At 57.6% G+C, this 20,911-nt stretch overlaps 1 protein-coding gene across 1 annotated transcript in view; it reads right to left on the minus strand.

Moving 5' to 3' along the window:
* LOC111149007 (actin binding LIM protein family member 2) overlaps window positions 1-20,911 on the minus strand; it is a 133,407-nt gene that overhangs the window by 28,821 nt on the left and 83,675 nt on the right. Inside the window, exons 10-16 of the mRNA XM_022505882.1 lie at window positions 19,071-19,217; window positions 16,742-16,774; window positions 15,068-15,188; window positions 12,927-13,025; window positions 6,929-7,030; window positions 6,416-6,469; window positions 244-296 (exon numbers count right to left, since the gene is read on the minus strand). Of these exons, the coding sequence (XP_022361590.1) occupies window positions 244-296; window positions 6,416-6,469; window positions 6,929-7,030; window positions 12,927-13,025; window positions 15,068-15,188; window positions 16,742-16,774; window positions 19,071-19,217 (609 nt within the window). The remainder of the gene's footprint in view (window positions 1-243; window positions 297-6,415; window positions 6,470-6,928; window positions 7,031-12,926; window positions 13,026-15,067; window positions 15,189-16,741; window positions 16,775-19,070; window positions 19,218-20,911) is intronic.

The raw sequence follows: 20,911 nt of genomic DNA on the forward strand, positions 1-20,911 counted from the left end.
TCTTTTCAGACATGCCTCCGTGATAGAGTCAGAACTGGGTTACAGGGGCGTGGAAGGAGGACAGTGGGAGGAGGTGGCTGGGGGGACACCTCTGAAATCTGGTCCCTGCTGCGTGGGGCCCCGTGGGGCCCCTCCAGAGCAGAATGCAAGCTGGGGAGCCTGAACTTTCAGCTGGGGAACCCTCCCCAGAACCAGCCTGCCTCTGGCAAGGCTGTGTTCCACCAGACCTGCCCCCAAATTTACCTTCCTGTTATCCTGATCGAAGATTCCATCCTCGCCATCTGGTCGCCTGGCGGCTGGAAGGGAAGAGGCGGCCCGTCAAGGAGATACACCAGCTCCCTGGGCATTGCCTGCCACGGTTCCCGCTTCCCATTGTGCTCAGAAACAGAAAGGAATCAAGCCAAGGTCAACAGGACAAGAGCTTTTGCAGGGCCAGGGAGCAGGACGCACCAGGGAAGCATCCCACGGGAGCCCCGCAGGCGGTGGCCATGCACCCTCTCTCAGGATGGGTCTTCGAACTGAGAGCAGGTGAGCGAAGTGACACAGTTGTAAAACGCCAGCCCCCCTAATCCCCCCACCCCGAGTTCACACCATGTGTTTAGGAGCTTGGGATTTTTAAGAACATATGCTCTACTCTTCTAGTCGAACTCCAAAGGATCAGGAGGGCTTGGTCCCCAGTGCCTGCTGGGTCCGGCTCAGCTGGGTGCACCCCCGATCCCCACACCACCCTGTTCTCAGATCGGGAGACTGAGGCTCAGAGACACGACAGGCCTTGCTGAAGGCCATGCACGGGGGGCTGGCAGAGGCTGACCTATGAACCCAAGTGCTCTGTTTCCAATGTACCCCTGTTTGCCCCCCTCACTGCCTGCTGCCCACAAAACAGAAAGGTCAGCGAGCTCTGCCACTGAGAAAGTCCATGAAGAGACAGAAAGGAGGTATGATCCACAGCCAAAGGTGACCTCAGGGACTGGAAGGAGCGAAAGCTCACTTTGCCACGCTATGCCCCCCAAGAATGCTATCTGGGGCCGAGAAGTCCGCCTTTTATAGTCTCCACTGGCATATTTTTTGGTGGCAGGGGTGGGGTGGTCACCCCGAGGGGCTGATGTCATCCCCAAGCCAGTACCATCAAGCCCATCACACAAGGGCATATGACGGTGCTCAGTGCCCACGTGAGGACTTCCCGCACGAAGCCATGGACCCCGTGCATGGAACAATGGAAGGAAGACCCCGGGCCCTTTCCCCACCCGCCACGGAGACTGAGGCCACGGTAAGGACATGCCAGGGGTGAGCTTCTTACCTGCAGCCTGCGGAGGGCTTGGACCTTCGAGCCTTTTGGAACACCCTGCCTTGTGCACCACCAAGGACAAGACTGACATCAGGCCCGAGAGCTTGGAAATTGGGGATTGGGCTACAGGACCTTGACAAGATAAGGTCACAGTTGAAGAGCGTTCTGGATACGTGGACATTTTGTTACTCCCGATGGCTGTTTCTCCTTCTTCCAGGAGAGCCCATGATTTTTCCAGTGTGAAAATAAAAACCCTGCTCTCTCCATGGGCAGAAGCAAAATTACAGGGGGCCTGCGCAAGGGGCGTCGTGACGGACAGAGGCACGGGCAGGACGGATGCGTGCCCACTGCCCAAGGCTCACTTGTCGCACAGACAATGGTGGTCACCAGGCAGCAGAGCCCTGAGCATCTGGCTCTACGTTCACTGTGACCCTTGGCGACTGCCCAGCAAGCTCTGGGGACGATCAGGCCAGCGGGGACTTGGAGCTGCAGAGCACAGCCACTGTCCAACCCAGAGGAGCCTCTCAGGCTTGGAGTGCTGGTGGGAGTCAGTGGGCACACCCTGAGGAACCCTCAGTGGCCCCCAAATGGACCACTACAGTGGGGCCAATTTACAAATACGAAGACAACAAAGGGCTCTTTGGAATATGAAATCCCAGCTCTCTGGGTCACAGGGCCCAGAGGCCACCTTGGGTTTGAGCACTTCACACAGCTGTGGATGACAAGTTGGGTCAGACAATTATGCTGGCAGAGAGACCTCAGGGCTCAAAAAATGGCCCCCACCCCACCTGATGAGGAAGCTATCCCACCAGGATTGAGCATGTTTCCTCTGCAAATGTTCTTCCCCCAATCACCAAGGGCTCTCCAAAGGCCAAACATGCCAGCCCATGGCACACGCAACAGATGCCCAGACGTGGGAGCAGAGGTAGGAAAATACAGGCATTCGGCACTTGGTATTATTTGCAGCCTGCCTCCTGAACAGCTCTGAGCCTCAGTTTCCTGATCTGTAAAATGGGCAAATGACGCCCACCACCTGCCCCCGCTCTGAGTTGCGAGGCTCCCGCGGGGTAATGCCTGTAGATGCTGTAACACACTGGGGGACCCAGGTCTGAAAAACGAGGAATGAACAGAGAACAGCCTTGAGGCGAGCTGGCAGCCCGGCATTTCAGAGAGTTGGGAGAAGACAGATTGATTCAGGACGACCCAGGAAACTGGCCTGAGTATGTCTGTTCCAGCAAACAAGGCTGTGCCTCTGAGCCTGGAATGTGTTTGCCACGAGGAGCCCTTCAGGGAGAGCCCTGGGGGACCTCTTTTGGGGGCATCCCCAGGAGACTGGCTGGCCTCTGATGTTCTTTCTGGACCCACAACCCACCTGCCTTCCCCTTTCCTCCCGTCCCAAGACAGGACCCCAAAACCAAGATGAGACTATACCCCGCCATGGAGGAATCTCAGAGAGTCCCGTGAGAGGTGGTTGCTTCCCGTCTTACATCAGGGAGCACGTACTGATGAATTTGCACGGGAGGATGGAGAGCGCACCCCTACACTAGAAGGCGGATACAGGTGCAGGGCTGAGCTGCCCTTTCCGGCCTCCAGGGCCCTAGCATTCACTCCCACGGCTGTTGCTGCCAAGCTGCCTTTTGCTTACCAATGACACAGCATTAGCCCTGTCCCTGCAACCGGACGCAGCTTTCTGGCTGGTGTGGGGGGAGGGGCTCTGGTTTTCCCTGGAATCCCTTTTGAGCAGTCTGAACCTAGCATAGCATCCCTCTCTTGAGGAGACCTACTACTGGTATGTTCCTGCTCTGCACCCCCACATCAGTGGGGCCTCCGCCAACTCTGACAAAACCTGATGGCAAGGCAGCCTCGAACCCACTCTCAGAGAGGAGACAGGGAGCGGCCGTGGAGGGAGCCGCACCTGCTTCACCAACGTCAGGGGGCCCCCCGCCGTGAGCGCCTGCAGACGGCTCGGAAGCACCACCATACCCCAGTTCCATGTGCACTCTGCGTCCCGCTGCTCCCTGCCTATCCCATGTCTGCCCCTGACTATGCAGGAAAGGGCTCTTCCGCTCCCGTCCTGTCCTGCCCCTCACCATTTTCAATTTTCCATTCACTTCCTCTTGCTTCCTTTATTCCTTTTTTTTCTTACTACTTTTTCAAAAAGCCATTAAATCATAAATAAGCAGACTGGAACTAATATAGTACAAGGCATACTGTTTGGCCCTAAATGCTGTACAGCGAGAGCAGAAGGGTCAGGGGCTGGGGGTCGGGTGGACGAGCCCCAGTGGAGCCCAGAGCAGCCACTTCTCGGCCCCAGCCTTGGGTTCCTCATCCGCAGGGGTACCGAACCCAGAGCGGGCCGGAAGGGGACATGCTGGCAGCTGTCGAGCACCTGCACAGAATAGGGGTGTCCTTGCAGCAGCTGCTCAGGAGAGGACCCCCTTGTCCTCCACACCAGTGCCCCACCACGAGCTCATGTCCCCAGCACGGGAACGGAATGCAGGCACCAGAAAAGAGTGATGCTGATTAAGAACTGTGTGTGAGTTGGAGATGGGGCTTTGGAAAATAAATGAATTAATTAGATACTATGCTTTTTAAATGGGTTGGACGTATTATCTTCAATTAGTTAATGGTTCAGTGATGCGACATCTTTGCCCACACGATCTCGAGACAGGTGGACATCAGCGTAAAAGTTTCTGGAGTCCCTCCCCGAGAGACAACAGGGTGGTGACTTTGCTGAGTGTGTGTGTGTGCGCACAAGCACGTGCATGTTCACACACATGCTCACCCTCACACACATGCTCACAAACATGCTCACACATGCACACACAATGCTCACACGTGCTCACATGCACCCTTGCACCCACACGTGCTCACACGCATGCTCACACACATGCTCATAAACACATGCTCACACACACTCATGCAGTCACACATGCTCACACGCATGCTCCCCCCACCCATGCTCTCCCACAGACTCACACTCACACATGCATGATCTCATACATATGCATTATTTCACACACATACACATGTTCTCACACACTCACACTCATGCATGTTCTCACACAGTGTGCACACATGATCTTATACACAAACACACTTACACATGCACGATCTCACAACACACACATGCTTGCACATGCATGCTCACACGTGCGTGTGCACACACATACACATGTCTGACAGGACATGCTCCGCCTGGAATGGGGGAAATCTTGTAAAATCAAAACATCTCAAATATATCAGAGGCCAGAGACATCCTAACACAAATGTTATTTCTGGAACGTTCCCTGAGGACACCCGGGGAAGGACAGTACACACACATGCTGAGCCCCTTGCACAGCCGATTCCCATTCCTGAAGGGAGGGGTTGTGGTCGCATTTACCCCCCAGCTGTGGCTGGGTGCTGGGTGGAGAGCAGGCACTCTGGAAAGTATATTTGCTAAAAGAATCAGGAAACGGATTTCTGAAACGATAAATGGGCTTGGGTCGTTGCTCAGCGTTCAGTCATGTAGGAATTCCCTTGCCTTTGGGTGCGACAGGCCTCCGTATCCAGGTTAAAAGCAACAAGGCAAGGATTCACGCTGATAACGTAAAATAAAATGTCTCTCCAGGGGATGATTTAGTTAGTCAAAGAACTTGGAGCTGGAAGCTCTTTGTCTTAGATCTGGCCAGTTCGGAGGCTGTCGAGCAATTTCATGATCTGATTTACTGCTTCCTCTGCTTCCTGAGAGGATGGCCCCTCCTATACAACATGTGTGAATTCTATGAGGTTAATAGAAGGCCAAGTCAGCCAACGTCACTATGACAAGCACAGGACACACACCTTCCCACGCAGGCGTGAACACGGCCACCATGATGGTAAGACAGCCTTCAATGTGGCTGCTCCTTCCTTCAGCTGGGCCTCGGTCTCCCCACTTGTAACAACAAGGGGCCAGTCTGGACAACCTCTAAGGGCTCTAGGGTCTCACCAGCCCACCCCTCTCTGATCCCTCCAGAACATCTGAGCTCCAAGCTTCCCCAGGTGAGCAGGAATGGCAAAGGTCACTGCCTTCTGGGAACCCAAGAGTTTAATCCATTCCTTTCTTTCCTGGGATGAGGAAGAAATGCACAAGGCTCAGGGCCTACTGCCCTCAAGGAAAAACCAGAAATCCTATTTGTATAATCAGACCACTGATGGATTAGTAAGTCACAGAAAGCATGCTTTTATAGGATTGCACGTAACAGTGGTGCAGTTGTGGACGGGGGACGTGGCTGTTTTCTTTTAAATACAGGAATCCCTCTTCCCATTCCCCCATCATATGCACAGCACTTCACAGATTAGAGCCTATTTCCACGTTCATTATTTCATTTGGTCCATAACCAGCCCGTGAAGAGGGCAGGGTAGATGGGTCGGTCCCATTTTGCAGAAAAGGAAACAGAGGCTCAGGATGATGAAGCCCCATGCCCCAAATCACCCAGAAATTCCATCAAGAAACAGAGGGAAACCCGGAGGCTTCTGGCTCCTGCTCCACGGATCCAGCCACCTGCCACCTGAGCTCCTGTCCCAGGACGATAGGGCTAAGCAGAGGTGGACAGTCACCTTGGAGAGGGAAACCAGGGGCTGAGATAACCCCTCACCGCCAGACCTGTCCAGCCCATACCCGCTGATGCGACAAAACTCTCTGACTGCTGGCTCGCTATTCACTCCCTCCTCAGAAAGTCCTAAAACCCGGGAATGAATGACTACACCGGGTTTGTTCTGTTTTCCAAAATCCTGGCTGGGTTGTGTTGGGGTCCAGGAAGCCTTGTCCCCCAGCACCTCGGCTGATGTCAGCCTGGCTGCCTCCCTCCAAGGGGCATTACGGAAACACTGGGAACCCGCTGTCGCTGAGGAACTCCCACCCCGAGCCCGCGGCCGTGTGCTCGCCTCGGCTTCAGAGCACACGGAACGGTCCAGACTCAGAGTTGCCCGCTGCGGTCTCTGACGCAGAGGCTCCTGGGAGCCCACTTGCCAACCTGTCCTTCCTACTCAGGCTACCCGCGGTACCTCCCCATCCCCGCTCAGAACACAGCGAAAGGAAGCATCCAGAAGCAAAGGGGTGGCAACAGGCATGCAGGGAACACGGCAGCAGAGGAAATCCGACTGTACCATGCTGTTTGTAGATAGGGGGTTTCCTATAGATGTTATCTTTTACGCCAGTGTCTGGGAAAGAAGAGAGAGAAGAGGAGAAGAGCGGGGTGAGCGAGCACACTGGTTTCCATTCTGCTGCTTCTCCAAAGCAGCCATCAGCCACCAGATTCCACATGGCCAGAGAGGCTCACAGGGACTGACTGACTCCTGGGACCCACACCTCAGACCAAGCGTGCCCCAGCCCCAGCCCCAGCCCAAAGCCAGAACCTAATTCAAGGGGAGCGGGGAGGGAGGCGGCTTGAGTGGGCAGCCGGTCAGACAGAGCCTTCTCTCCAGCACATTCCCAGGAGGGCCAAAGTGGCTCCCTGGTGTTTGTGTGGCTTTGGGGTAAACTCCAACACACGCCAGTGGGGAGACGTGCAAACCCTCAGAATTGGGGGAGGGGGTGGTCGAGAGGGTTGGGAGTCATAGCAATTCTGTACAATCGGGTGCTCTGCGTGACAAGCCCAATCACGCATCCTGGGTACCTACCTGGGACGTGGAAATGGCGAGGCGCCTGCTGGTAGGTGCAGGGGGGAGGCTTGCTGTCTGAGAGCACCGAGAGGCTGGGGGTGCTCCGACCACTTTCACTGCCTCCAGATGGAAGAGCAAAGACAGGCAGAAGGGAGGAAGGGGAAGGCAAAGGAAAGTAGGTCAAGTAGGAATGCTGGTTCCCAGGAAGCCCGTCTTCCCCGGCTGGTGGAGCCCCACAGACACTCTACCCAGGGAAGGGAGTGGCCCCCTGTCAACACTTCCAGACTGGACCCCACGGCTTGTTAATCCAACCTCGAGTGGACCCTTTCAAATGGCCCCATTTGCAAGCACTAGTAGCTCCAAGAGCAAAGGTCTTGCGGTTGCCAGTTCACGGGAAGTTCGGCTGCGCTCTGGGCTGACCCCTACTCTCCTCAGGGTGCACAGCTGGTCTGCCGTCCAGCCCCGACTGGTGCTTGAATCCAGCAAATGGCAAATTCACCAAAAACAAAAGCCTCCCTCCCTCAGTATCCTTGCGTAAAAAAGATGCCACTTTCTTGGAGGATCCGCAAATCAGTCATTCAGAATAGGATTACAAAATCAGTCCCTAAGGGCCACTGACTAAAATTTTACCAGCTAGAGAATAAGAGCAAGTTGGTATTCATTAGCTGCTAAGCTCCTAAATAGAGCTACTTTTGGCAAATTCAATGAAAGGAATTCTCCCATTCTGGCTCCAATTTCTCATCCCATCTGGATTTGTAATTCCTGTTTCTGAACAAGGTTGGATTATCAAGTCACAAATTTAGTAGTCTCCCCGGGTGACCTCCCCGCCCCATGCCCTACACATACCTATTTAAGGAACGACATGATAGACAGAATGCAATGGGCATCAAACACTTTGGATGATGAGGTTTACGATTCATTTTAGCAAGACACTCCTGAGGCACGCCTTGTTTCCTCTCCCCTCAGCCTCAGGAAACCCTCTGCTACCTTGGATCATAGTCTGGCAAAGGGGAGACTCTCCTGGCTTGGAAGGAGCCCCTGTGAGCTGCAGCTGTTCCAAGTGGCAGGGCCCTGAGCTGACCTGGCAAGGAAACAGCCCTCCCTTGGGGCTAGACGTGTGCTCAGAGCGTGCTTTTGCCTGCGTTGGGTGCACCGGGAACCCGGGAGGGCATGTAGGGGCAGAGGAGGGCACCCAGCCCGAGCAAGCCCCCATCCGCAGCCCAAATCGGGCTGAGACCACAAATGGGGCTGCTGACCTCAGCTCGGAGCATCCATCCTCCTGCGCTGGGAGCCAATTCCGCCCGCGAGTGCTGATGGAACTCCCAGCCCTGCATCGCCGCATGAACCCTGCCTTCCTCTGAGCCACGGCCTCCCTGCAGCGTCAACCCTTCCAGAGCCCCACACTGGTCCAGGCTCCTTCCTGCAGTTCCCTGAGGGGCAGGAGCCTTCAGGCCATGTCTGAGCCCCTGAAGGAAACCGTCCCCATGTGCACGTAAGGGGAACCGCAGATCACTGATTGTTTCTGGCAATGGTGGCTGGGACGGGATCCACACTCGAGGGTGGAGAAACACGTCAGAAGTTTAAACAATCTCCTTGCACAGGCTCTAGGACAGCCAAGGACTGCCCACTCTGGGGGTCGGCACAAAGCCGGGTGTGCCCCAGGCACGGCCTGGTGAATCCAGGAGCCTTCGAATGGCTCACTTCCTTCTGCCTAGAAGTCACGTGCCCTCATGAACCCAGCTCCCACCCACATGGCTGCAGACGATGGGATACATGGCAGGGCTCCTGGCCCCCAGTCCCCAAGCCTAGAGTGCTGTGTCCTCCTACAGCCCAAGCATCAGCCTCTGTGTGGGGGAGCACCCCCAGTGCAGGTCCTCACGGGGCCCAAGACCCAGGGGCAGCTGGGGACACAGACCCAGAAGCAGTGGCTCATGACACCCACCCACACCTGCCACCCAGCGGTACAGAGATCACCAAAGTCTGCCGGGCCTGGTCCTAGGCTGAGACGTCTCTCCTGGCATCCCTTCCTCCCAGCTTCCCTCCCCACCCCCACGAGAATCCCCTTTGCAATGCCCCCCACTTGTCACAACCCTTCTGGGGTCATGGCCCAGTGCAAAGCCTCCCTAGGAAACCCAGGCCACTGCTGGCCATTCCCCTGTCTGGACTCACTGGGTTACCTCATTGTAATAAAACACACAGCTAACATCAAGCCCCTGCCCCACTGCCCCCAACCCCACCCCGTCCAGGGCCCCCCGCGGTGCTTTGCCCACATCAGCTCACGGAAATGCCCACAGCATCCCCGCAGGACTCACGGCTCCCTGGGTCCCTTCTGCAGGAGGCACAGGGCTGGGGTGGGAGGGGGGTGCCCAGGGCCAGGTCCCCGGGCGGCCAGCTTCCTTCCTGGGCCTCAGCAGTAAAACCCCAAGCCACAGATGTGGCCACGGATGCAGGGAAACCCAAGGAGGGCCCAGCTGGACTTTAAAAAGAGAGGACTCTTCGGACCAGGCTCTCATGGCCTCTGGAGCAGCTCAGGAAGGAGGTCTGATCCTAACATCTACTGGGGGGGGGAGGGGCTTCTTCACACAGTGGAAGCAAGTAGTCTACGCTGCAGGGGTTCCAGGCAGTCCGAGTGGCCTCTGCTGCCTGTCTCTCCGCGGGGTAACAGCTCACGTCACTGCGGGCATCACTGCCTTGGTGTTGGCTGAAGGCCACCCTTCATTCAGGCTTCACGTCCCCTCCCCTGTCCCAGGATTCTGTCCGGGACATCACGTGACATGCGGCCATCCCATCTCCCCAAGCTCCTCTGGGCCGCAACGATTTCTCAGACGTCCCTGGTTTGCGATGATTTTCGTGAGGAGTCCTGGCAGGTGGTCCGTGGGGCGTCCCTCTGTGAGGACTTGTCTGGTTATTTCTCGTGATCAGTGGGGGATCGTGGGTTCTCGGGAGGAAGACCCCAGGGTCACAGTGCCCGCCCATCCCATCAGGTCAAGGGCACCTGCCATCGACGTGACTGGTCACTGCAATGGTGACCTTGACCCCCTGGCCGAGGTGGGCTTTGCCAGGCTTCCCTGCCTCCAGTCCCCCTCCCAGCACTCCCACGCCGTGCCCTTAGTGGGGAGGTCACCATGACCCGTGCACGCCTGGGGATGGGGGTGCCCTCCTTGAGGGTGGTGCGTCCCCATAAGTCATTGGGAGCTCCCTTGCTTGGGACATTTGTCCCTTCTCCTTCATTTATTCATTTGCTCACTTATCTATGTCAGTGTGGACTTGTGGGCCCTCATCTCGCTGGCTGGGTGACAGTCCAGTGTCCCATTACTCATTCTGCTCTTCAATCATCCCAGCTTTGCCTTGGGTTGGCTCCTGCCAAGTCCTCTCAAGGAGGCCAGAAGCAAAGCCAGCTCCGGTCCACATACAAGGGCATGTTAAGGATGATGAGTGAACCCTGCGTGGGTTCTCACGTGTGCAGCGCATCTCTGTGGGCTGTCTGAGCCTTGACCACAACCACCCAGTATAGAGTACGGCCCCGGGACTAGGGCCAGATAAAGAGCTGCCTCTGGGGCACCACGAGTGGATGGGAAGCTGGCCCTGACCTGAGGCTCTGCCCCGGCAGCCCTATCCCTCTGGTCCTGTCCCCTCCCACCATGGCGGAAGGAGGTTGCTGGTCAGTAAGCGGCACCTGCCCAGCGAAGGGGTCCCGGCAACACCATCTCCCCTTGACCCTCCATATCTGCCTGCTCCTTAACAGGTGAGAGGCCAGGCTTAAACCTTACGCTGCCTCAGGAAACATCCTCGGGTCTGTAATTCATACTAAAGTGCAAATGACTGCCACCAACACAGAGGCTGCCTGTCCGTCTTGGTAGGGGAGGGGCCTTGGGCACTGAGACATGGCGGGAGGAAGGTGTGTCTGGGGTGGGGGTCCAGTGAGGAGAGAGGAGGAAAGCAAGGGGTCCCTGTCAGCAATCAGCTGGGTCAGGCAGGTGAGGGCTGGGGTGAGGGCAAGCCTCTCCTTGGGGAGCCCTCCCCCCACAGCAGCATTCAGAGAGTAATCTCCACCTAGAGGAGCTAAAGATGCGAAGGATGCCATCAGGAGAGGCCCGATGGCAACACAGCTGTCTCTCCCTGTGCTCCCCCCCCAGCCCTCCCTCACAGGGTGAGGAAGGGGCGCTGCTCCCCCTGATGTGCCTGGAGCGGGCTGGCTGTAGGTCTGAGACACCGTCCCAGGGCCTGCCCTTGGCTGAGGGTACACGCTGGCGTTCCTCACCCTGGAGAACTTGAGGGTAGAGGGTCAGAAGGGAGCAATGGAGGACAGGGTTGCAATGTCTGCTCTGGGCCCAGACCCAGCCTGGACTCGTCTTGGCCAGAGCGGGTCCCCATGCAGTCCAGCCAGCTCATGGGCAGCTGCTGGGACAGCATGGCTACCACAGCAGAGACAATAAGTACCCAGTGGCTGGGCCTCACCTCTGGGCCACCCCTCTTCCAGAGCCCCCAGCAGGACAGCCCCATCCAAAGCAGGGCCATGGCGGGTGGGGGTAACTCTGTGTGTCCAGGGGCCCACGGACCAGTTAGTGAAGGGAGAAGAGGCATCTCCTTTGTGACCTGCCATGACCTGGCCATTAGCCAAATTCCCCCTGGTTTGCAGGGAGTGTGCATTCTATTCACAGGACACACATGGGCACCCAGACACATGTCCCAAGGCCCTGCTGGCTGCGTCCACTCACGGGATGCACCATGTCGGGCTTCGCTGCTTCTCGAGAGAGACGATATGTCCAGAAGACTCAGACTGTGAGCTGTCGGGTCCCGATGCTTCGGGGCTCGGCTCTCCGTAGACCGAGGTTGGGGGGGACACGCAAAGCAGGTGACAGTGATGTACGGAAGGGAAGGCACAGATGCCAAGAGCCCCATCTAAGACCGTCAGATGGGGGCACGAGCCAGTTGAACTCGGCTAGCCTCCCAGCCCCATCGGGAGGGATATGTCCCACCGGGAGGGACATGTCCCACTTGGCATCTGTACAGAATGGGGGCTCAGCGGCTCTCTGGGGACATCAGTGAGAACATCGCTGTGGCTTCCTCTAATGCCAGAGCATCTTTCTGCGGCATCTCGGGCTGCTCGTGCTGCATAGCAACATGCCAGACACGTATTTCTTACTGTTCTGGAGGCTGCAAGTCCCAGACCAAAGTGGGGCAGAGCTTGGTTTCCATTGGGAGCACTGCTCCTGGCTGGCAGATGGCCACCCTGTCCTCGCATGACCGTGAGGCCCTTCCTCTGAGCACACGCAGAGGGCGAGAGCTCTTCCCGGGTCGTTCTTCTTCTTGTAAGGCCACCAATCTTATGGGATCAGGGCCTCACCTTAGTGATTTCATGTGGCCCTGATGGCCTCCCAGAGACCCCATCTCCAAATGTAATCCCAGGGCAGTTAGGGCTTTAACGTACACATCCTGGGGACACAAGCAGTCCATAACGTATGGGAAACGAGCATGGCCATTTTCCTGGTGTGATTGGCCTATGATGTCTGTGCAGGGATGTGGACGGCGGGTGGGTCCATGGCCTGGGAAGGGGCAGGAGCTGGAGCCTGTGCAGGGTGTGCCTCCGGCCCCAGCCACTGTGAGCCCCAAGGCCACAGACAAGTCATAGCCTGCTCTGTTTTGGCCCCTGATAATGGCTGCAAATGGTCCCTGTGCCCCGAGGAGCCGATGTGGGAAATCAGAGGGGGTCATGGGGGAAGGTTTCAGAAACGAGGCCCCAGGCCAAGAATGGGGGAGATCCTAGCCTCCTGCCCCATGGCTTTCACTCAGCTCCTCACTACTCACTCCTTCCCACAGCAAGCTTCCTACGTCCTTGTCCCAGGAACACTGACACAGCGACAGAAACGGGGCTGGACCCACGAGACACACAGCAGGGAGCACGGGCAGAGACACAGGGCTCGGGGAAGCCATGCGGCAGACACAGGACAGCAAGACACAGACGCGTGGCTGGACGCCCTGCGCGAGCCCGCAGCCCGGGCACTGCGCACCTTACCTCGGAAGTAGGGGATGTAATGATGTCTGAACACGGATGTAGGGCTTGGGTGTTGGGACAGGGACAGGCAGCTACTGGTACCAACACTCACAGTACCAGCTGCGGGCAACAGAGAGCAAGTCAGAGTCCACCCCAGGCCCACTGGCCGCACAGCCACCAAATATTCCTAGGCCCCACTCCGCTAGGAACATTTGCGCTTCCTCTTCCGAGGAAGGGACACCTTTTTGAGGCAGCCAAGGGGGACTCAGCAGATACGCTTTAGGCCAGTCTGCTCCGGTTCTGAGCAAGGAAGCCCGGCCACCTGAGGTACAGGGTGGCAGCCCCGGCCCTGAGCCCTGGCCTGTCCCTCCACTCGGGGGCTCCTTGGCCTCCGTGACAGCTGACAGCAGCTGGTAGAGTGGGGCGGGTGTGCACCTGACAGGCACCAGGCCTTGTCCCGCCGAGACCCACATCTCAGCTCCCTGGGGGCCGCACCCGGCCAGGCATAGCCAACAAGCCCAGCTGAGCCAGGGGTTGGGGGTCGGGGTTTGGGGATGGGGGATCAGGAGAAGGGCCCTCGGAGAGGACGCCTGGGGAGGCAGACCACCCTTCAGCCCTCACTCACCTGCTTGCCTGCTTGCTTGTCAGTCATTCATCCATTCGTTCACTCTTACACCTGCTCACTCATTCACTCACACACTCATTCACACACTCGCTCACCCACTCACTTGCTCACTAACACACTCCCTCACTTATTCATTCACTCACTCACATACTTGCTCACTCATTCACTCACACATTCATTCACTCGCTCACTCATTCACTCACTCACACACTCACTCACACACATGCTCACACACCCTGTGGCTCACTCACACTTACTGGTTCACACACATACACACTCACACCCTCACTGGCTCACTCACACACATCACACACCCCTGGCTCACTCACACACTCACACACACAACCCCATGGTGGCTCTAACTGGCTAGTTACTAACTGGCTCACTCACACATACACACTCACACGCCTCCTGGCTCACACTCTCACGGGCTCACTCACACACACTCACACACCCCTGACTCACACCCCTGCACACACACTCACACACCCCTGGCTCATATGCTTGCACACCCCCTGACACACACACACACGTGCACCCCATGGCTTACACACTTGCACACCCCTGGCTGACACCCCCCCCCTGCTCACACACACATGCACACCCCTACCTCACACACTTGCACACATGCTTGCACACCCCTGGCTGACCCACACCCTGGCTCACACACTTGCACACATGCTTGCACACCCCCTGGCTCACACACTCGCACCCTGATCCGTCCATTCTCCACTTATTGAGCAGGATGTTCCGAGAACATTGCAGGGAGTCGACAAAAATAACTTTGCAAATGAATGAGTTGATTTTTCCACAAAGGCTGTGAAAATTAGAGCTGTAGCCCGTGGATGTGGACATGGAGTCATGCAGCAGCTGGCCATGGAGGAAGCAGCTTGGAAAAATCCCTCACAGAGGCAGTGTGCACGTGGAGTGTCCCTGGGCCTTGGACACACTGAGGCCAATGGTGAGTTTTCAGAGCTAAGGGCGAGCGATACACAGCTGGGCGCCAGGCAGGGAAGGCAGCGGGCCAGGGAAGGAGAGCGCCCTGCCCTGGGTGTCCCCTTGCCAGGAGGGGGCAGTAAGCCCTCACGGACGGCTGCCGGTCTTCGGAGCCACCAACCCAGCCATAGGTGAAGGGTGTCAGTAGATATTCTAGATGGTTTTGGCCATTGACACTGCCCGCACAGTTCAAAGCCCCCAGCCCCACATGAGCCCAGCACTGACGGACCTCTGGTCGCCCACATTTATGCCCCTTTAGCTCGCTGGCATCCCTTGCTATATTCTAAACGCTCAGCGCTGCCTGTGTGTCTCACCCAGGTAACCAGCTGCCTGCGCAGCAGTCCTCCTGTCCCCTCCAAACAATGGGGGGCCGACCTCCCCAGACACGTGACCTGGTCAAGTTCTCCCATCACCCACTGGCCATCCCACACCCGGCCCATCATCCTTCCGGTTGTGTAAAGGAAGAGACAGAGTCAAAAGAGGGAAAGCAATAAGAAATACAGCTTGATCTGGGGTCAAAGAAGCCACGGGGGCTGAGTACCTGGACGGCTGTAGTGCTGGGGGGACCGTGAGGTTGGGGTGTAGCGCCCAAGGCTGACGGACCCGGTGGAGCTCGGGCTGGAGGTCCGGCACTGCTTGTAAGAGCGGTCATCCTGATCCCCCTGGGAGGAAAGGCAGCCTAGTAAACAGCGGAGCTGTGGGCACTGCCCGCCCCCACGCATTCACCCTCCTCCTGGTGTTGGCCCTCTGGACTGGAGAGGCTGACTCAGCGTGGCCCCAGGATGACACTGTCTGCACCTGCCAGGGCACCCCGGGGTGAGCCAGGTAGGGGCTGGGCCCTGTGCCAATACTCCCTGTGGCCTGACCATGGCCCCAGAACCCCCAGATCCCAGAGGGCAAAGTCTCCATCAGCCTTCCCTATGGCTGGGCTCCCAAAGAGGGTTCCCCTTACACCCCTCCTGCCCCATCCTTCCGGCCACCCAAGCTCCTTACAAGCAGGAACTTTTGAGATCCTCGAGAATCATGAGATTCTGCATTCTCCCCCTGCCTCCCGCACAAGGGGGCTCCCAGATCCAGGACGTAGAAGACACCCCTCCCAGGCTCGAAGGCCCAGTTGAGTCAGACCCACAAGCACTGGCCCACGCACGAGACTCCAGTCAAATGGGACGAACAATGGTTTGGAACAGTCAGTGCAGGCTGCAGGTGGCGTGAGATGGCATGACACCATGGTGTGGGGGAGGGCAGGCTGCTGGCCCGCCACAGCCCGGACCACCAGCCAGAGTCCTGGAATGGCCCAGCCCAGCAGCCTGCCGTGAGGTAAGCTGAGGCCAGCATGAGGGTAAGCCCAGGAGAGGGGAGAGCCTGGTCTGGAGCTCATGGCCCTCGCGCTTTCTGAGCTGACCTTCTGCCTCCAGAAGCATGTCCTGCAGCAGAACTAGCTGAGTCACTGCCCTAACACCTACCCATGCCCCCACCACCTCCACGCCTGGCCAGGCCAGCTCCCGCATTGGGATCTCACCCGCCAGGTGTCCCCTGGCTTCCCCCTGAGCCCGCCTGGCCTGTCCCACCCACAGCGATGGGCGCGCTCTCTCCCTGCTGACCAGTTGCCATCCCACAGGCGTCCCATCTCCTCGCTTAGCCTATCTGTGGGGCTGGCCAGCCACATGTGGTTTTTGAAGCTCGGCATGGATGGCCACTTATCCGGTATAGGTGGTGCATTCCTGGATCTGAGAGTTCGATGCCCATGCAGACTGGAGTCTGATTGGCACCTGTCCAGACCCCTGAGTGGCTCTGAGAAATAGGCAGACAGGGCTGCGGACTAGAAATGCTATTGGATAGAGAAATGCTCTTGGAATATTCATCTGCGAGAACCTGGGCGCTCTGTACGTCCCGCCCAGAGGAGCGTGAGCGGGCCCAAGCTCACCCGGGCTCCTGGGCCTTTTATCTCCAGGACGAGCCAGACCTCGAGGGAGCTACATCCCAAGTGTCAGCCACTGCAGGACCGACAGGTGCACCATGGAAGCATGCAGATGAGACGTGATTATAAAAATAACTGACACCCAGGACGGCGTTCAGGCCACCGAGGACCATGGCCCCAGATCCCAAGGTTGAGAGCTACAGAGGCCCTCTCAGGGTTGCCGTGGGTGGTTATGTTTATAACCCCGGTGGCAGTGCCATGAGCAAGAGGGGGCGTTGGCCGGGGACAGGCAGTTACCTCCGTCAGCGTTGGCGAGAGTACCTGCGGGGACTGGGGACACAACATGCAGAGTGGCCTGTTAGGTCTCTGGTGGGGGTGGAGGGGCACACACACGCCCTCACACCCAGACCCTCCTCCAGACGGGAAATGAACCCTACCATAAGACACGATGCAGGATTCCAGAACCTTTTTAGATAAATACGGTCAATGGCCCTCCAAGAAAGGGGTCCCCAGATCACTTGTTTGGGCCAAGCCTGGAGTGTCTCTCCACACTGGCCCACCCTGATGCCCACTGCTCTCCCGTGAGGATGTATTTTCCAAAAGGAAGACCATCAGTTCAGGGCATGCTGGGACAACAACATCTGAACCCAGCACCTTGGTTTTCTCCAGACAGGAGAGATGAGGGGCCCAGAAAAAGGAGGGGCTGTTAGGACCTCAGGGTTTAGGGTTCCTGCTCTCTGCAGAATGGAAAGGGAAAGTGTCCCCAGTCTTTCCATTTCACAGAAGGGGAGACTGAGGCTCGGAGAGGTGAAGGCAGTTCCCCGAGCCTCCAGCCTGCTGTTCTTTTTCCCGCTGGACCCCTGCTCTTGTGGCCACCTGCCAGAAGGCCGCCATCCCAGAGAGACAGGGCTCTCCAGCCCTGAGGCCAGCGTCTGCTCAGCTCAGTGCCTGACCCTTCTTCTGGGGCTTTCCTGTCCCCACCCCATCATTCACCCACAGAAGAGCCCGTTAGAGATTTCTATTCTGCCGGCTTCCCGCCAGGGTGCGGCAGGGCCTGGAGAGGGGAGAGGCCCAGGGCCCTGAGATAGGGGAGTGAGGGGACTCTGACACCCCCGGGGGATGGTGGAAGCTGGCGGGGAGGCCACAGTGACCAGGACTGGGTAGCCCAACCCAAGTCCCACCTCTGCCTTGGTGAGATGCATAGCCCTAGGTCGGCATATCTGTCCCCTGAGCCTGTGCCCTCGTCTGCACCTTGGGCACTCGCTCCTACAGTGTGGGGCCATGGGCCACGGATACACAGGAAAGCCCAGTGTCCATATGGTGAGTAGGCCAGTGGAATAAGCAGTGACCTGGATGGTGGGGACACTGCTCAGCTGCCACAGTGTGACCCACCAGCTCACAGACAGTGCACCACGGGAGGGGTGTGGCATTGGTGACCGTGGCTCAGACTTGACATGTGCCCCGTGCTGTTGTGCTCTGCTCGTTTGTTTGCAGACACTTCCAGGACCTGCGGGAGCAGGACTGAGGGTAGCAGCAGCCCGCGCCCATGTGCACGTGTGGCCCTCCCCGACCACAGGGCTCCATGGCACTCACAGCAGCCCTACAAATGGCTGGGGGCCCCATGAGCCAGTCTGCACAGGAAATCTCAGGCTCCAGCCGGGGAGGGTGGGGTGGCCCAGGGCCACCAAGGGGTTGGACAGGAACTTGAACCCCGGCCTCTAGATTTGGCTCCCATGTCTTAGAGGAAGCACGAGGGGCAGCTAAGGAAATAGTCAGCAGGTGGTCTTTGGGGCAGAAAGGCCTGGATTGGTCTCGGCTGTGCAGTTCATCATTTGGGGGAGCTTGGCCAAGTCACTGGACCTCTCTGATCCTCTTCTAGTGCTGTCCACTGGAGCTGACCAGATGCTGGAGAATAAAGCCCCACGCACAGCTTGCGTGCGTGGTAGGTGGGGGCAGGTTGGGATCCCTCCCTGTCCTGCCTCTGAATGGGGCTTGTTGCCCAGATCCTCAGGGTCCCGGGTGTCCCCTGCAGCAGAAGCCAGCCAGGAGAGGTGCCTGCTGGCTACTGAGCAAACTAACTGGGGTCGTCATCACCCTCCTGCCCCACCCTTGTGTTGCATAGCCCAGAGCACCTGTGCCCAGCTCCCAACAAGTGGGCAGCACACACGCTTGGGCCACCAGCTAGCAAATTGTTCTTCCCACCTATCCCAGGCATCCACAGCCAGACTCCAGTCTCAACACTACCAAAGAGCAGGGAAAACCAACAGCGGACTCCATGGGAGATGGAGAAAGGCCATGAGAACCAAGTCACCAGAGAGGGATGCGCCCGAGGGACTCTAGGGAGTCCATCGTGTGTGGTCCCCACAGGTGGTCAAATCAGCGCATGGGATTCATGAGGCGGGAGGCAGGCCACCCAAGGAGGGCGGCAGCTTTCCTTCACACCAGCGTGTCTCCTACTTCCTCCCCTGCCCAAGCAGACCCTCTGCCAGGGTTGGGTGGAGCCCTTGGGGCCTCTCGATAGGGGATGGGCACAGGCCATTAGAGGGGACAGGAGGCTGAGGGTCAGAAGGGGAGGAAGCAGACGGGACTCCTGCCGTGGGCACGCCGCCTGTCATGGGGGCCGCACCTCATGGCAGCTCTGCCTGCCTGTCGCTGAATGGCTGATGTATGGCGAGTAGGAGATCATGTCGGGGCGGTCGATGTTATAGATGGCCTTGCTTTTAGGAAGAGCAGCCAGGTCCCTGTAGTCAAGAATCTCATCGCCCAGCTTGGCCTGAGAGAGAGAGAGAGAGCAGAGGCGCTGTGACTCACAGCCCAGAGAGGGTAGCAGGTGCTCCAGTGGCCGCTTGGACAGCAGGGCCCTGCCCAGGAGCCAGGCTCCGTGCAATGGGGGTGAAGGGACAAAGGCAGCAATGAGGGGGTCCTCATGGTCACGTGGGCCTGGGTCCCTCGACCCCACCATGGAAGGTCACATGGTCCTAAGGAAGTTTATTCTCTGAGCCTCTACCTCTCACCCTCCAGATTGGCACAAACAGTTGCATAGGACAGCCCCAGGGGCAGACAGGTAGAGCCGCTCGCCTGCCCGGCACAGAGCCCAGCAGACCACGAGACTCAGCCCATGGCCTAAACACACCTATGCACACCTGTGTATGCACACACGAATCCATACGCACATGCAAATCGCGCACACAGATGAGAATGCACATGTGCGCATATGGACATGCAAATTCTTGGATGCATATGCGTACATACACACCCACAAGAATAACATGCACGTGTGTGTGCAAACACAGACCCACGTGTGAATATATGCAAACAGCACTTGAAAACATGCCCATAAACACACATGCACACATGCGTGCACATCTAAAACACGTGTGTGCAAATAGGCATGTGCAGGCACTTAAAGTCGCATGTACATGTATGTGTGCATGCAAACACGCACATTCGTGCACGTGCACACACACGATATATACACACATAAGACACATGCGTGTGTGCGTGCATTTAAATATCCACCTAGTAGGTTTGTGTATGTGCATGTGCAAACACCATGTACACACTTATGCACACATATTGCACGTACACACAGAAGACTGCCTACGGCGGAGGCGGTATATGCTCTCACAGACCTCTACCCTCTCACTGCCACTGCCAAACACTAGCACACACACTTGCACAAGTCGTAAGTGCCCATACCCTCTCACACGCTCACATGTGCAGGCACAACGCACACTCCCTTTCTCACCCACCACTGCACACCAGCACAGACACTCACACACGCTCCTGTCCCCACACCAGTGCATGTTCACACCCTCATGTCCACACACTTGCTCATACGCACACACACAGTCCCACACTGGCACACATGCTCTCGGCCCCAAACTCACACCTACACGTGTACATGCACACACTCCCATGTGATAACACACATTCATACCCATAATCACACTCACTTGAACCACTACACACTCACATGCACAGGTGTTCACACTTCCACAAGGTTGCACACACACGCACGCACTCAGCAATTTCCACTTGAGATACGGCAGCAGAGTGACTGACACCTGTCGGCCTGGCCGGGCTAGGACCTCTGGTGGAGCTAGGACTGCACCTGGACTCCAGCAGGTGCTCACGGAGGGTGCACACAGAGCCACTGCATTTGCTCAGGGAACAGCCACCAGACCACTCACTCTCCTTTGACCTGGCCTTCTCCAGCATCGTCCCACTGCTCCGGGCTTCTGCTCCCACTCTGCTGCCCCTCCCTGCTCCAGGGGGCTGCCGGGTCACATGGCAGGCTGAAACAGTTCCTGGAGCTGGGCAGGACCACACCCACACACCCCTCAGCTGTCACAACAGGACGATCATCTGTGTCAGTTCCCATGTTCCTGTCGTGGGTGCCAACGTCCCCATCCATCCCGGAGCAGACACCTGTGGTCACCTCCTCCCCACCAGGACCCCCTGTCA

The sequence above is a fragment of the Enhydra lutris genome, unplaced genomic scaffold (genome assembly GCF_002288905.1).
Source record: "Enhydra lutris kenyoni isolate GAN:26980312 unplaced genomic scaffold, ASM228890v2 scaffoldscaffold21, whole genome shotgun sequence".
Classification (NCBI taxonomy): domain Eukaryota; kingdom Metazoa; phylum Chordata; class Mammalia; order Carnivora; family Mustelidae; genus Enhydra; species Enhydra lutris.